The sequence below is a fragment of the Thalassophryne amazonica genome, chromosome 18 (assembly GCF_902500255.1).
Source record: "Thalassophryne amazonica chromosome 18, fThaAma1.1, whole genome shotgun sequence".
Lineage (NCBI taxonomy): Eukaryota > Metazoa > Chordata > Actinopteri > Batrachoidiformes > Batrachoididae > Thalassophryne > Thalassophryne amazonica.
Window position 1 is genome coordinate 8,913,227 of NC_047120.1, and position 17,811 is coordinate 8,931,037.

The 17,811-nt window shown below is 44.7% G+C and overlaps 1 protein-coding gene across 1 annotated transcript in view; it reads right to left on the bottom strand.

The window, feature by feature from the left end:
- The window catches only part of LOC117530875 (ectonucleotide pyrophosphatase/phosphodiesterase family member 7-like), a 32,021-nt gene extending 19,546 nt beyond the window's left edge, over window positions 1-12,475 (bottom strand). The window contains exons 1-2 of the mRNA XM_034193821.1: window positions 12,100-12,475; window positions 8,849-8,994 (exon numbers count right to left, since the gene is read on the bottom strand). Coding sequence (XP_034049712.1) covers window positions 8,849-8,994; window positions 12,100-12,376 — 423 coding nt within the window. The 5' untranslated portion in view covers window positions 12,377-12,475. The remainder of the gene's footprint in view (window positions 1-8,848; window positions 8,995-12,099) is intronic.
- Between the last annotated feature and the right edge of the window lie 5,336 nt (window positions 12,476-17,811).

Consider the following 17,811-nt stretch of genomic DNA (forward strand, 5'->3'; position numbering starts at 1 on the left):
GCAAACACAACAGCACCCCTCACTCAGAGGGAACCTATGTTACTACAGGGAGAATATGCAAACTCAACAGCACCCCCTATCACCCAGAGGGAACCCACGTGAGCACAAGGAGAACATGCAAACTCAACAGCATCCACCCACCCAGAGGGAACCCACGTGAACATAGGGAGGACATGCAACTCAACAGCACTTCCCCATCACCAAGAGGGAAACCACAAGAGCACAAGGAGAACATGCAAACACAACAGCACCCCTCACTCAGAGGGAACCTACGTGACTACAGGGAGAATATGCAAACTCAACAGCACCCTCTATCACCCAGAGGGAACCCACGTGAGCACAGGGAGAACATGCAAACTCAACAGCATCCCCACCACACGGAAGGAACCCACGTGAGCACAGGGAGAACATGCAAACTCAACAGCACCCACCCCACCACCCAGAGGGAACCCACGTGTGCACACTGAGAATATGCAAACTCAACAGCACCCCACCCCACCCAGAGGGAACCCATGTGAGCACAGGAAATCATGGAAACTCAACAGCATCCTCCCACCAAGGAGGAACCCATGTGAACACAGGGAGAACATGTAAACTCAACAGCATCTCCCCCACCCTGGAGGAACTCACGTGAACACAAGGAACATGAAAACTCAACAGCACCCTGAACCCGCCATCCAGAGGGAACCCATGTGAACACAGGGAGGACATGTAAACTCAACAGCACCTCTCCATCACCAAGAGGGAAACCACATGAGCACAAGGAGAACATGCAAACTCAACAGCACCCCCTATCACGCAGAGGGAACCCACATGAGCACAAGGAGAACATGCAAACTCAACAGCATCCACCCACCCAGAGGGATCCCACATGAACACTAGGAGAACATGCAAACTCAACATCCCCCCCACCCAGAGGGAACCCACATGAGCAAAGGGACAATATGCAAATTCAACAGCACCCCCAACCCCCACCCAGAGGGAACCCACGTGAACACAGAGAGAAGATGCAAACTCAACAACAACAACCCCCGGCCCCGACCCAGAAGGAACCCATGTGAACACAAGGAAAACATGCAAACTCAACATCATCCCCCCCACCCAGAGGGAACCCACGTGAGCACAGGGAGAACATGCAAACTCAACAGCACCCCCTATCACCCAGAGGGAACCCATGTGAGCACAAGGAGAATATGCAAACTCAACCTCACCCTACCCCATCCAGAGGGAACCCATGTGAGCACAGGAAATCATGGAAACTCAACAGCATCCCACCACCCAGAGGGAACCCACGTGAACACAGTGAGAACATGCAAACTCAACTGCATCCACCGCCAACCAGAGGCAACCCACGTCAGCACAGGGAAAACATGCAAACTCAACAGTATCCACACCCCCACTCCCAGAGGCAACCCACATGAGCACAGACAGAACATGCAAACTCAACAGTATCCCCCCCACACCCAGGGGGAACTCACGTGAGCACAGTAAAAACATGTAGATTCAACTACATCCCCCATCACTCAGAGGGAACTAACGTGAGCACAGGTAGAATATGCAGACTCAACAGCACCTCTCCTTCACCAAGAGGGAAACCACATGAGCACAAGGAGAACATGCAAACTCAACAGCACCCCCTATCACCCAGAGGGAACCCATGTGAGCACAAGGAGACCATGCAAACTCAACAGCATCCACCCACCCAGAGGGATCCCACGTGAACACAAGGAGAACATGCAAACTCAACACCCCCCCCCCCCCCACCCAGAGGGAACCCATGTGAGCACAGGGAGAATATGCAAACTCAACCTCACCCCACCCCACCCAGAGGGAACCCACGTGAGCACAGGAAATCATGGAAACTCAACAGCATCCCACCACCCAGAGAGAACCCACGTGAACACAGTGAGAACATGCAAACTCATCTGCATCCACCACCAACCAGAGGCAACCCACGTGAGCACAGGTAGAACATGCAGCCTCAACAGCATCCCCCCCACTCAGAGGGAACCCACGTGAACACAAGGAGAAGATGCAAACTCAACTGCACCCTCCCCGAGGGACCCAACATAAGCACAAGGAGGATATTCAGATTCAACAGCACCCCCACATCCTACCCAGAGGGAACCCACGTGAACACAGGGAGAACATGCAAATTCAACAGCATTCCGCCCCACCCAGAGGGAACCCACATGAGCAGAGGGATAACATGTAAACTCAGCAGCATCCCACCACCCAGAGGGAAACCACATGTGAACACAGGGAGAACATGCAAGCTCAACTGCATCCCCATCACCTACAGGGAACCCACATGAACACAAGGAGAACATGCAGACTCAACAGCATCCCCCCACTCAGAGGAATCCACGTGAGCAAAAGAAGAAGATGCAAACTCAACAACAACCCCCGGCCCCGACCCAGAAGGAACCCACGTGAACACAAGGAAAACATGCAAACTCAACATCATCCCCCCCACCCAGAGGGAACCCACGTGAGCACAGGGAGAACATGCAAACTCAACAGCACCCCCTATCACCCAGAGGGAACCCATGTGAGCACAAGGAGAATATGCAAACTCAACCTCACCCTACCCCACCCAGAGGGAACCCATGTGAGCACAGGAAATCATGGAAACTCAACAGCATCCCACCACCCAGAGGGAACCCACGTGAACACAGTGAGAACATGCAAACTCAACTGCATCCACCGCCAACCAGAGGCAACCCACGTTAGCACAGGGAAAACATGCAAACTCAACAGTATCCCCGCCCCCACTCCCAGAGGCAACCCACATGAGCACAGACAGAACATGCAAACTCAACAGTATCCCCCCCACACCCAGGGGGACTCACGTGAGCACAGTAAAAACATGTAGATTCAACTGCATCCCCCATCACTCAGAGGAAACTAACGTGAGCACAGGTAGAATATGCAGACTCAACAGCACCTCTCCTTCACCAAGAGGGAAACCACATGAGCACAAGGAGAACATGCAAACTCAACAGCACCCCTTATCACCCAGAGGGAACCCATGTGAGCACAAGGAGACCATGCAAACTCAACAGCATCCACCCACCCAGAGGGATCCCACATGAACACAAGGAGAACATGCAAACTCAACATCCCCCCCACCCAGAGGGAACCCATGTGAGAAAAGGGACAATATGCAAATTCAACAGCACCCCTAACCCCACCCAGAGGGAACCCATGTGAACACAGGGAGAAGATGCAAATTCAACAACAACCCCGACCCAGAAGAAACCCACGTGAACACAAGGAGAACATGCAAACTCAACATCATCCCCCCCACCCAGAGGGAACCCACGTGAGCACAGGGAGAATATGCAAACTCAACCTCACCCCACCCCACCCAGAGGGAACCCACGTGAGCACAGGAAATCATGGAAACTCAACAGCATCCCACCACCCAGAGAGAACCCATGTGAACACAATGAGAACAAGCAAACTCATCTGCATCCACCGCCAACCAGAGGCAACCCACGTCAGCACAGGCAAAACATGCAAACTCAACAGTTCCCCCCCCCACACCCAGAGGCAACCCATGTGAGCACAGACAGAACCACAGAGGGAACCAACGTGAGCACAGGGAGAACATGCAAACTCAACTGCATCCCCCATCACCCACAGGGAACCCATGTGAGTACAGGGAGAACATGCAGACTCAATAGCACCTCCCATCACCCAGAGGGAACCCACGTGAGCACAGTGAGAACATGTAAATTCAACTGCATCCCCCATCACTCAGAGGGAACTAACGTGAGCACAAGTAGAACATGCAGACTCAACAGCACCTCTCCATCACCAAGAGGTAACCCATGTGAGCACAAGGAGAACATGCAAACTCAACAGCATCCACCCACCCAGAGGGATCCCACATGAACACAAGGAGAACATGCAAACTCAACATCCCCCCCCCCACCAGAGGGAACCCACTTGAGCACAGGGAGAATATGCAAACTCAACCTCACCCCACCCCACCCAGAGGGAACCCATGTGAGCACAGGAAATCATGGAAACTCAACAGCATCCCACCACCCAGAGAGAACCCACGTGAACACAGTGAGAACATGCAAACTCATCTGCATCCACCACCAACCAGAGGCAACCCATGTGAGCACAGGTAGAACATGCAGCCTCAACAGCATCCCCCCCACTCAGAGGGAACCCATGTGAACACAAGGAGAAGATGCAAACTCAACTGCACCCTCCCCAAGGGAACCAACATAAGCACAAGGAGGATATCCAAATTCAACAGCACCCCCACATCCTACCCAGAGGGAACCCACGTGAACACAGGGAGAACATTCAAATTCAACAGCATTCCGCCCCACCCAGAGGGAACCCACATGAGCAGAGGGATAACATGTAAACTCAACAGCATCCCACCACCCAGAGGGAACCCACATGTGAACACAGGGAGAACATGCAAGCTCAACTGCATCCCCATCACCTACAGGGAACCCACATGAACACAAGGAGAACATGCAGACTCAACAGCATCCCCCCACTCAGAGGAATCCACGTGAGCAAAAGAAGAAGATGCAAACTCAACTGCCCCCCCCCACCAGAGGGAACCAACATGAGCACAGGGAGACTATCCAAACTCAACAGCACCCCCCACATCCCACCCAGAGGGAACCCATGTGAACACAGGCAACATGCAAACTCAACAGCATTCCCCTACCCAGGAGGAACCCACATGAGCACAAGGAGAACATTCAAATTCAGCAGCATCCCCCACCCTGAGGGAATCCATGTGAGCACAGGGATAACATGTAAACTCAACAGCATCCCCCCATCCAGAGGTAACCTACGTGAGCACAGAGAGGACATGCAAACTCAACAGCATCCCCCCCACACCCAGAGGGAACCCAGGTGAGCACAGGGATAACATGTAAACTCAACAGCATCCCCCCATCCAGAGGTAACCCACCTGAGCACAGGGATAACATACAAACTTAACAGCACCCCCCACCCCACATGGAATAAGCAGGTTCAGTAGCATGGATGGAAGGATGTTGATTTGTACTCTGTGTGTGAACTGTAGACGTTTGGCACAGTGGCACTGTGTTTGGTTAAATTAGTAAAAGACAGGAAAAATAAAATATTCCTATGAACTCTTTGTAGACTTCAAAGAGCTTCCTTAAAGATTTATGTAACAGAAACAGCACTTCATTAATCTTTATTTTTAGTTGAATTAACAGTTGTAATTTTAAGCTATAAAACAATGCTAAAATACCGTCGGCCGTGTGTGTGTATGTGTGTGTGTGTGTGTGTGTGTGTTTGTGTGTGTGTGTATATATAGTTATTTACATTAATTATTAAGATCCTATTGTCTTATGTACAATTTGTACCTGTTCTCTCTGTACCTGTACCTCTATTTTGTCACATTTCATAAGGACCCAAAGGAAATAAGCGTTTCTGTTTTATTATGTTATCAGTGTATCACTGACACATTCGCTGTCAGGATTTCCCTCAGAGCCTGGTTTTAACTCTTTGTTTTACCAGTGTCATGTATTCATTTCTCCACTAGATGGTGCTCTCACTTTTGTTTCACACCTGGATCAGATGAGTGACTGATTATTGATAGATTATTTAAACCTTGACTTTCTGTCATGTATTGCCAGATACTCGCGTGCCATGTTTGTCTCTAGTCTTGCTAGCCTCATTTTGCCTCGCCAGCTTCCAGAGCCAACTTCGATGATCCAGGCATGCTCCTGGAGGATCAAACCTGAATGCCCTGTGACCATGACTGCATCTTCCAGCGGTGCGCTTAAGACGCAGAAGCGTCTCACAGCAAAAGCTCAGGTAACCTGGCCTCCCCTCTAATTCCCGTATTAGAGTGAACTATCTTTTCCTGATGTTCCAGATGATTTCGGTATGGCCCCCAAGTGGACCTGGATCCTGGCTCTGACTACCTGCACAGCAACATCACTTTGGAACTCCTCGACTCTTGGCACAGAGTGCATCTCAACTACGCGTCAGTTAAGTTCCTCCTCGTCTCAGTGAGATCCCATTCTCACTTGTTCCTGTTTATGACTGTGCTATCATAAAGAACTGTTCGAAGAACTCTTCCTAAGCATGAATTCTTCCTAAGCATGAATTCTGATATCTAACAATTGAGAACCCAGCTGTATCAAGTCCTGCTTAATTGGAACTGTGTCACAATACGCAGTATTTAACCTCTGACCTTTGGATACAGCTTATGAACTATGAACAATTCCTGAACAGTGAACTTTATTTCTTAAGATGAGAACTTTATTTCCTGACCTCTGAAACAACCTGTGTTAAACCTTTTATGAACTGTGACTGTTTTGAGGCTCCAGCATTATGAGTGCCGAGTGCATTCACTCTTTATTCTCCATAGTTCCTGGTCTCAGAGGCAAGTGTTCCACCTGGTCCTGAACCCTGAAACGTTATCTTTCAAGACTGGCTTGGGATTCTGCAGCTGCCTCATTTCACTGCCAGGAGGTGGGCCATCTCTCCACACTGCAGGCACCCCAGCGCAGCACCTTTACTTTATTTACTATCAATAAATATATTTTCCTTTGTACTCTTCTCCATGTCTAGCTACCTGCATTTGGGTCCATTGCCTGCAATGGTTCGGTACCACCCGAACCTCTAACCGTAACATTGACTTCTGTATGTTTATTTTGATGTTGCAGAATAAACTCAATTAATCAATCAGTCATAAACAATATTTTATTTACGTTTTAACGTAGATGCTGGAGGGCATGCATGTGCACGTACATGAGCTTTTAAAAAGGGCGGAAGCTAGTTTTGACCGTGTGTGATGTGTGTGCACGCTGACGTCCGTGAGATGTCTTCTAAATGACTACAGAGGTGTTATCATGTTACGAAAACAATGTTTTCAGTTTTAGAAGTGTTTATTTCTCACTAGCTTTCATATAATATATGACAAACATGTTATATTTCGCCAGAAACAAAGTGCTCCAGGCAATGACGTCATGGTGCCTTTCTGCTCTAATTGGCTGTCGCCCCCCCCCCCCACCCCCAAAACAACAACACAGTAACAAAACGTAATAGGAAATAGAATGTGACCTTTTATCCTCTTAAAACAGGGATATTCAACTCGTTCCAGAAAGGGCCGAGAGGGGGCACGTTCTCTCTGTAATCACCGACTCCACCAGGTGATTAACATCACTTTGAGCAGATGGTATCAGTTAATCAGTGACACCTGGTGGAGTGGGTGGTTCAGAACCTGCATCCTCTCGGCCCTTTCTGGAATGAGCTGAATACCCCTTTCTTAATATAGGACCAGGTTAGCCATCTTTGAACTTGTCCAAGGTCTGTGTCACACCAATGTCCCTGTCAATTTAAAAACTCTGGCAGTAACAGGAGTGGACTTATGCTCATGGGATCTCATGGGAATTCCGTTGCCAGGTTTGACTGAAACAGGAAGTGCCAAATTTTGATGTGAAACAGTAAAACAGGAAATGTCAAATGTTTCATAATTCCCCCCTAGTTTTGATCTGCTTTTTAAAATTAATCTGCTCTTTGGTATGTTGTTTTTGCTGTTGTATTTAATCCTCTGTAAGGTTTCTGTGTAACTTTTTGTTTGTCTCATTAAATAATAAAAAAGTAAAACGCTGAACACTTCCTGGTTTGACAATAAATGTAGGTTATCTGACAATAAATCTTGTCAGATCTCGTGGGAATTCAGTGGCAAGTTCACATTGAAATAGGAAGTGCCACATTTTGAGTCCACAGTGAAACAGGAAATGCCAAATGTGTTTAACTTTGGAAAGTTGTTGTTTTTATTTTTTTAAAATTAACCTGTTCTTTGGTATGTTGTTTTTGCTGTTGTATTTAATCCTCTGTAAGGTTTCGGTGTAACTTTTTGTTTGTCTCATTAAATCATTTTTTAAAAAGTCAAATGTTGAACACTTCCTGGTTTGACAATAAACGAGAGCTCATGGGATCAATGGCAAGTAGAGACTGAAACAGGAAGTGCAAAATTTTGAGTCAACAGTGAAACAGGAAATGGCAAATGTTGAACACTTCCTGACATGCGTGTAGCTGGGTTGCACTGGACTCCCCTGATTGGACACCCCAGGTGCCACCCAAATGATCGACATGTCACGACACTGGTTGAAAAGAGCCATTTTGAAATCGGTGACATATATTGACTGCTTGGTCCCTCCTGTACAGTAGTTGGCGATGTGTTCCACAAAAAAGGTCTAATCCACCTTAGTAGAAGAAGAAAAATGTTTGAAATTGGAAGCTGAACACATCGTCTGAACGACAGACTCCTAATGACACCAGAGTTATATTGGTGAGTAAACGACTGCTTTCTCATGTCTAAAAGTATCTTCCTTAAACTCAAACAGATAGTAAATCTCTAGAACGTAGTATAAATTGAGTTAAAAATATAAAATACAGCTTCCTGATGGAGTGGTGTAGAGGAGATTTTTCTTAAAAAAGACCTGAAAGTTGAGTTAATTTAATGAATTTACATATACATTTTAAACTTGTACATTTTAACTTGCCACATTAGAAGACACTGTAGAACTTTCAGCACCACTTAGTCAAAGATTTAAGTGACTCTATCTTTATATTTGAGCCTATATGTATAATTTTGACCCTGTGTCCATTAGAGAAGATCCAAAATAAATTCAAACTTGTGTACCCACTTCTTGTTTTTTGAAGTTATTGATGAAGTTTGCTGTACAATCATTCCAACGGCGCAGAGACATCATTAAAAGCTCAAATTTACCACGAGTGTATGTAAATGTATATGAGCACAACTGTACAGATGTATGTGAGTGTGTTAAAGATTCCCAGGTTGTGAGTGTGAGAGCTGAACCTGTCTCTGAGCCGTTATCCAGATGGGTAAGCTGCCGTTGTCCCAGTAGGAATCCACAAACTGTGCCTGGTAGTACTGCTTCTTCTCCTGAGTGGTTGTGTTGAACCACATGTTGTGGATGACTCCATGATTTTCGATGTATCGCCCTGATAACAAGAAAGATTCAAACACACATGGAGGAATAAGGAGCCTGTCGTCCATCCAGACACTGCAGCAGGTGGACGCTTCCACCCGGCGTTTTCACAGCCAGCGCCCACGTCATGACAGCAGAGTAGAGTATCACTCATTTATGCACCCTGTGGGTGTGTTGTCTTAAAATTGAGGTGTGGTGGTGTGATATAATTTGGTGACCATCATTAGCAGGTGATGATACGTTCTGGCCACTGATAGGAAGAAGCTAATGGAGCGGGCTGCATGCTATCATTGTCAAATGACCACGTAATACCTGAATGAGATGTTCTGTGCAGGTGAGAGCAGGTAGCTCAGTGGGTAAGGACCTGGCCTAGCCATCGGTAGGCCTGGGTTCAAATTCTGCTCATGCTACATGTCTGAGTCCTTGTGCAGTGTCTCAGTCCACCTAACTGTAAATGGGTACCAGCCATATCGGTGGTCTGCGACGTCTCGCACCGTGAAAAGTCCTTAAAGCGACAGTATCACCTCAAAATCTCTCATCAGCTGTTAAAATTTTCACTGAAGACCAGCTTAATTTTTCGAACCGTGTCCACTTCGATGTGTCTCACAGGTTTAGAAAAAATTTTGATCAAACAAAGCGCCAGTCTCTCAGCAACTTCTCAGACAAAGGAATTCCGACGAGGGGCTGGACGACTCCTCCCACAAGGAGTGCTCACAGGCGAATGACGTCACCGACAGGCGTGGAAAAACTCACGCATGCGCACGAGGGTGCAAGCATGTCTGACGTAAAAACATATGAATGAAATCCATATAGTTTTTGAAAAAAATAAAAAGGACCTATACTTTACGGACAGCCCTCGTACTTTGATTTACGAGGCCCTGCTGGGCTGCTGCCTTCTTACGTCTGTAATCCGATCACATGGAGAAGTGTCGATTCTTACTCAAATGATCATTTGTCGCTCTCTGTTCCACTTGTCGCCACAGAACAAGGGGAAAAGGCCTTTTATTTGCTCGGCTCTGTCAATTATTCCATTGATCACTTTTAAGTCCAGACTGAGAGCACTTGAGATGACTTTTTAAAACTGTAACTGTTTTTCTTTAGTGTATGTCATTTTAATTGTGTGAATTTAATTGTCATTATTGTGTAACTTTGGCTGTGTTATGGTTTTAAACCCCAGGAACTGAGTTGGACCTCAAAATGCAGTGTAGCCGAGACACGAGAGGTAAGTGAAAAACAAAAGCTTTTATTCTTCTCCAAATGAAGGTGACAAACAGAGGCTCCAAAATCACAGCACCAAAATCAAGTGTCTTCAAAGACAAAAACTAAAAATGTCCAAATGACCAAAAACAAAAATAGACAGAGTGCAAAAATCCATAATATAAACCTACTGTCCAAAAGAGACAGCAAGGACACTTACAGACAGTTGGAGATGAGGTGACTGGCAAATGTGTCAAAGCAAAACTGACCTTCACAGAAACAAACAGCCCACACAGAGGGAGCAAACAAATGTGATTAAATACATTTGGGTTGATTGTGATCAGGAAGAACCAAAACATGTGAGGATCAGAGGAAACACAGAAAATAAACCCAGGCTCACAGTAGTCTCAAAAGAAAAGAAAACAACTGATTCTTAATAAATTAAGAATAAAGTGCCATTCCGGTAAGAGCACACGTGGGAACATTATAGGCAGAAAACATCAGAAGAAACAACTACTACAAATAATAATAATACCAAAAACATGAGGAAATAAAAACAGAAGAAAACCTAACAAGTGTGCGAGGAGAAGGGACCCTCGCAGCAGACAGCTGACATAATGCTGCACTGCAATACCAAGTGTAACCATGAGAACATTCGGGCACAGCTGTAAACTAAAAGCTAGAAACACTACAACAGCACCATGTACCCCCTCGCACGAAGATCTAAACATCTCGTTCCATACACACACACACACACACACACACACACACACACACACACACACACACACACACACACACACACACACACACACACACACACACACACACACACACACACACACACACACACACACAGGGTATGGGAGGAAGAAGCACGTCCACGCCAGACAAACGTAAGTTGTGCAAATGCACACCCTTTGAAGACCCATGCACGCTCACGTGCATTCTTGCACACTCATTCACAACACGCACATTAATACTCCCATAACACGCATGCATATGAAGGTCATGCAAACACACACACACCTACACATACAACAGCATCCAAGCGGAAGAAGCATGCGTATTCTCACACAGGACATGAGGAGGAACAGGACCTAAACCACCCAAAACACAGCGACAACGCAGACCGCAACAGGCTGAGGTTAAATAAAAATAAAAGAAAAATGGGTCTGGTGACCTTGGCGAAAATGGCTTAATGATTTAATAATTCTCAGAAATTTGGTGTTCCTCTGTATTGTTACAAATATTTTTTATTTGTATAACGTAAGCTGAGGGTCACCCCTTTGAGTCTGTTCTGCTTGAGGTTTCTTCCTCAAAATGATCCCACTGTGGCCTGTGTGCTTGCTCTGCGGGTTGGTAAGGTCAGACCTGACTTGTCTGAAGCACCTTGAGGCAGGTTGTTGTGATTTGGCGCTATATAAATTAAATTAAATAAATTGAAATTGACCCTTGACTTTGTGTGAAGTCAGGGGCTATGAGTTGCTGGATCCTGATTTCCATGTCCAGTGCAGCACTGTTGGACGTGGTGTTCTGATACTCGCAGACTGACCATGTTCTCATATTTGAAAATGCTGTAGAGTTCTGCAGAACTGTGTGCAGGAACCAAAGTGGGCACGACAGTTATGGACAACATACATTTTCTTTAAACGAGGTGAACATTCGCTGTTCCACGGTGAAACAGCTGAGGGTGAGAAACTCCAGGAACCTGCAGCCTCAGAGCTGAGTTCCTCCAGGTGAGTTGGTGATGGGTATCACCCCCAGAGAATAAAAGACTTGGAGTGCGTGACGCTTTGTTTTGACTACAGACCCTGAGAAGGTTCCTGGAATCATCTATGATAATTAAGCAGAACTGTGAGACTGTGAGTCACTTATTTAGGAATCATTCTGACTCAGAGCTGGTGTCTGTGGTCTTTACCTGTAACCATGGTGAAATGAGAGGGGCTGGTGATGGTGAGGAATGGCGGTGTTACGTAGGCTGCCTTCACACCATCCTGAGCCATTTGATCCAGGTTGGGGGTCTCCACATCTCGGTCGTAGTCCCAGCGAAAGCCGTCAAAGGAGATGAGCAGCAGCTTGTTTCTGGTTGGTGCCGAGGCAACCGACTGCAGCCCAGAAATGGCGCCAGGTCGCGGTGCAGCAGCACCGGGGGAGCAGGCACTGAGGCTCAGGATGGCAAGGAAGACCACCAACATGACTGAATACCTAACTCCAGATTACAAATGTTTCTCCTTGAACTGTTGGATTTCTTTAAGTCTCAGAACAGAACACCCTGGAGTTCTGTCTTCTGTCTTCACTGCAGTCTTGCGACTGATACAGCTGTGTGTGTTTGGCAACAACATATTGAGCAATCTCTGAGGACACGCCTGTCGTTAATGTTTGTTGATGTTCTGAGATAACACTTAGTCATAAACCACCCAGAACATACAGTTCATCCACAGGCACTTCACTTTTTCCACATTTTGTTATGTTACAGTCTTACTCCAGAAGGAATGAAATTCATTTTTTTCCTCTGAAAATTCTGCTCACAACACCCCATAATGACAACATAAAAAAGTTTTGTTGAGATTTTTGCAAATTTATAGAACGCTGCATCAGGTTGGATGGGGAGCGTCAGTGCACAGCCATTTTCAGATCTCTCCAGAGATGTTCAGTCAGATTCAGGTCTGAGCTTTGGCTGGGCCACTCAAGGACACTCACCGAGTTGTCCTGAAGCCACTCCTTTGATATCTTGGCTGTGTGCTTAGGGTCATTGTCCTGCTGAAAGATAATCCGTCGCCCCAGTCTGAGGTCAAGAGCGCTCTGGAGCAGGTTTTCATCCAGGATGTCTCTGTACATTGCTGCATTCATCTTTCCCTCAATTCTGACTAGTCTCCCAGTTCCTGCTGCTGAAAAACATCCCCACAGCATGATGCCACCATCATGCTTCACTGTAGGGATGGTGCCTGGTTTCCTCCAAACATGCTGTCAAAGAGTTTAATCTTTGTCTCATCAGACTAGAGAATTTTGTTTCTCCTGGTCTGAGAGTCCTTCAGGTGCCTTTTGTCAAACTCCAGGTGGGCTGCCATGTGCCTTTTACTAAGGAGTGGCTTCCGTCTGGCCACTCTACCATACAGGTCTGATTGGTGGATTGCTGCAGAGATGGTTGTCCTTCTGGAAGGTTCTCCTCTCTCCACAGAGGAATGCTGATGCTCTGACAGAGTGACCATCGGTCACCTTCTTGGTCACCTCCCTGACTAAGGCCCTTCTCTCCCAATTGCTCAGTTTAGATGGGCAGCCAACTCTAGGAAGAGTCCTGGTGGATCTGAACTTCTTCCATGGTTTTATTAAAAAGACCTGAAAGTTCAGCTACAATTTGCCAGAAGATACATCTGAGATGCAAGACGAGATGTAATGTTTTGGTGGAAGAAAATCCTCCTCTGTACCACTTCATCATGAAGCTATATAACTGGGATACAAAATGCAAAACATGCACTCTGCACAATTCCTCCAGTCACAGTCACAGAATCCTATAACTTTATGTGGGTGTCTTGGTGGCTTTCCTTACACACACACACACACACACACACACACACACACACACACACACACACACACACACACACACACACACACACACACACACACACACACACACACACACACACACACACACACACACACGCACACGCACAGAGGCCACTTAGCTATTAGATTAACAGGTAACTATTGTTTTGCCTACTATATCTTAACTAACTAAAATATTAACTAAAATATCTAAACTATCTCATATTGAGTTGGAGACAATTATCCATGCGTTTATTTCCTCGCGGTTAGACTATTGTAATAGCTTGTTCACCTGTTTCAATAAGAAGGAGCTGAAATGCTTACAATATGAATATAGTGCTGACCTGATCCAGCCCTACACTTCTGCCTGCAGTCAGATCTTCAGGACAGAACCTGCTGATGGTTCCCAAGACCTACTTCAAAACGCGAGGTGACAGATCTTTTAAAGCAGCAGCGACTCATCTCTGGAATGAACTGTCCTTGTCCTTGATCTCCCTCAATTGTGTAGAGACTTTCAAAAAGCAACTCAAGATTTTCTTTTTTAAACAGGCTCTCCAAAGCTTTTAGACGGTTGGCACCATGACGTTTTTATTTTTGTATTGTGATATTTTATCTTGTAAAATGGTTTGTGACCTTTATCTGTGAAAAGCGCGATATAAATAAAGTTTACTTACTTACTTATGTAGCTTAACTAGTGGATAAGTACTGTTTGGCCTAATATTGCTTAACCAGTGGGTGAGGGGTAGTATTGCTTAACTATCAGATAGATAGATAGATAGATAGATAGATAGATTAATTAATTAAATTTATTTTCAATCACAACAGAGTTGCCTCAAGGTGCTTCACACAAGTAAGGTCTAACTTTACTAACCCCCAAAGCAGCAGTGGTAAGGAAAAACTCCCTCTGAGGAAGAAACCTCAAGCAGACCAGACTCAAAGGGGTGACCCTCTGCTTGGGCCATGCTACAGATTTGGCCTCAGATCATGGCCTCAGATTTGGAGGTGCTGATTTTCATCCCGGACGCTTCCGAGTGTGAAGAGTGAAGTTCATATACCTTAACTAGTGGGTAAATACTGTTTACTCTAATATAGCATAACTAGTGGGTAAATACTGTTTACCGTAATATACAGTGGCTTGCAAAAGTATTCAGCCCCTTGGTGTTTAATGCATTCTAATTTGTTTATGGCATTTCAAATACAAAAACTAAATTAGACTTTTCAATATAAACATTTCTAAAATTGTCTTCCTTAGACTCAAACTGAAAGTAAATCTCTACAACTTGATATGAATTAATTAAAAATATAAAAGCCAAGATAATAGGTTGCATAAGTAATCAAAGTAATCAGCCCCTTTGGTATAATACCTGTAAATAATCAGTTTAATTGACAGTTTTCTTCAGACGAGTCAGGGGATGGATACATGAACATTTCCAAGTCACTGAATATGTCTTGAACTTTATTTACATCAGTTATGAAGAAATACAAACAGTATGGCACTCTATGGTAAATCTGTGTGGAGTAGACAGTTCTCAAAAACTATGTGTCTGTGTAAGAAGGAGAGGAGTGAGGAAAGCACCAAGACACCCAGACAACCCAGAAGAAGTTACAGGCTTCTGTGGCTGTGATTGGAGAAACAAATTAAATTGTGTGAAATACCAAGGGTCTGAATACTTTTGCAAGCCACTGTAACATAACTACACACTACAACTTCACAAGTGGATATGTAATGTTTGGCCTAATGTAGCGTAACTAGTGGATAAATACTGTTTGCCTAATATAGCTTCACTAGTGGATATGTACTGTTTGGCCTAATGTAGCTGAACTAGTGGATGAGTACTCTTTGGCCTAATATACTGTACCTTAACTAGTGCGTAAATATTGTTTGGCCTATTTTAGCTTAACTAGTTGGTAAATACTGTTTGGCCTAATATAGCGTAACTCGTGGGTAAATACTGTTTAATATAGCTTAACTAGTGGATGAGTACTGTTTGGCCGAATATACCTTAACTAGTGGGTAAATATTGTTTGGCCTATTTTAGCTTAAGGAGTTGGTAAATACTGTTTGGCCTAATATAGCGGAACTTGTGGGTAAATACTGTTTGGCCTAATGTACCTTAACTAGTGGGTAAATACTGTTTGGCTGAATATACCATAATTAGTGGGTAAATATTGTTTGGCCGATTTTAGCTTAACTAGTTGGTAAATACTGTTTACTTTAATATAGCTTCACTAGTGGATATGTCCCCGCGACCCTTGATTGGACTAAGCAGTTGAACATGAATATGTGTGTGTGTGTGTGTGAGTGAGTATTGGGGTAGTGGATATGTACTGTTACTGTTTGGCCTAATATACCTTAACTAGTGGGTAAATCTGTTTGGCCTAATGTAGCTGAACTAGTGGATAAGTACTCTTTGGCCTAATGTAGCTGAACTAGTGGATAAGTACTCTTTGGCCTAATGTACCTTAACTAGTTGGTAAATACTGTTTGGCCTAATGTAACTGAACTAGTGGATAAGTACTCTTTGGCATAATGTACCTTAACTAGTGGGTACATACTCTTTGGCCTAATGTAGCTGAACTAGTGGATAAGTACTCTTTGGCCTAATGTACCTTAACTAGTTGGTAAATACTGTTTGGCCAAATGTAACTGAACTAGTGGATAAGTACTCTTTGGCCTAATGTACCTTAACTAGTGGGTAAATACTGTTTGGCCTAATATACCTTAACTAGTTGGTAAATACTGTTTAATATAGCTTCACTAGTGGATATGTCCCTGCAACCCTTGATTGGACTAAGCAGTTGAAGATGAATGTGTGTGTGTGTGTGAGTGAGTGAGTAGTGGATATGTACTGTTTGGCCTAATATACCTTAACTAGTGGGTAAATACTGTTTGGCCTAATGTACTCGTAGCTGAACTAGTGGATAAGTAATCTTTGGCCTAAATGTACCTTAACTAGTGGGTAAATACTGTTTGGCATAATATACCTTAACTAGTGGGTAAATATTGTTTGGCCTATTTTAGCTTAACTAGTTGGTAAATATTGTTTACTCTAATATAGCTTCACTAGTGGATATGTCCCTGCGACCCTTGATTGGACTAAGCAGTTGAAGATGTGTGTGTGTGTGTGTGTGTGTGTGTGTGTGTGTGTGTGTGTGTGTGTGTGTGTGTGTGTGTGTGTGTGTGTGTGTGTGTGTGTGTGTGTGTGAGTGAGTGAGTAGTGGATATGTACTGTTTGGCTGAATATACCTTAACTAGTGAGTAAATACTGTTTGGCCTAATGTAGCTGAACTAGTGGATAAGTACTCTTTGGCCTAATGTACCTTAACTAGTGGGTAAATACTGTTTGGCCTAATATACCTTAACAAGTGGGTAAATACTGTTTGGCCTAATGTAGCTGAACTAGTGGATAAGTACTCTTCGGCCTAATGTACCTTAACTAGTGGGTAAATACCGTTTGGCCTAATGTAGCTGAACTAGTGGATAAATACTGTTTGGCCTAATGTACTTTAACTAGTGGATAAATACTGTTTGGCCTAATGTACTTTAACTAGTGGGTAAATACTGTTTGGCCTAATGTAGCTGAACTAGTGGATATGTCCCCGTGACCCTTGATTGGACTAAGCAGTTGAAGATGAGTGTGTGTGTGTGTGTGTGTGTGTGTGTGTGTGTGTGTGTGTGTGTGTGTGTGTGTGTGTGTGCGTGCGTGTGAGTGAGTAGTGGATATGTACTGTTTGGCCTAATATACCTTAACTAGTGGATAAATACTGTTTGGTCTAATGTACCTTAACTAGTGCGTAAATACTGTTTGGCCTAATATACCTTAACTAGCGGGTAAATACTCTTTGGCCTAATGTACTTTAACTAGTGGGTAAATACTGTTTGGCCTAATGTAGCTGAACTAGTGGATATGTCCCCGTGACCCTTGATTGGACTAAGCAGTTGAAGATGAGTGTGTGTGTGTGTGTGTGTGTGTGTGTGTGTGTGTGTGTGTGTGTGTGTGTGTGTGTGTGTGTGTGTGTGTGCGTGTGAGTGAGTAGTGGATATGTACTGTTTGGCCTAATGTAACTGAACTAGTGGATAAGT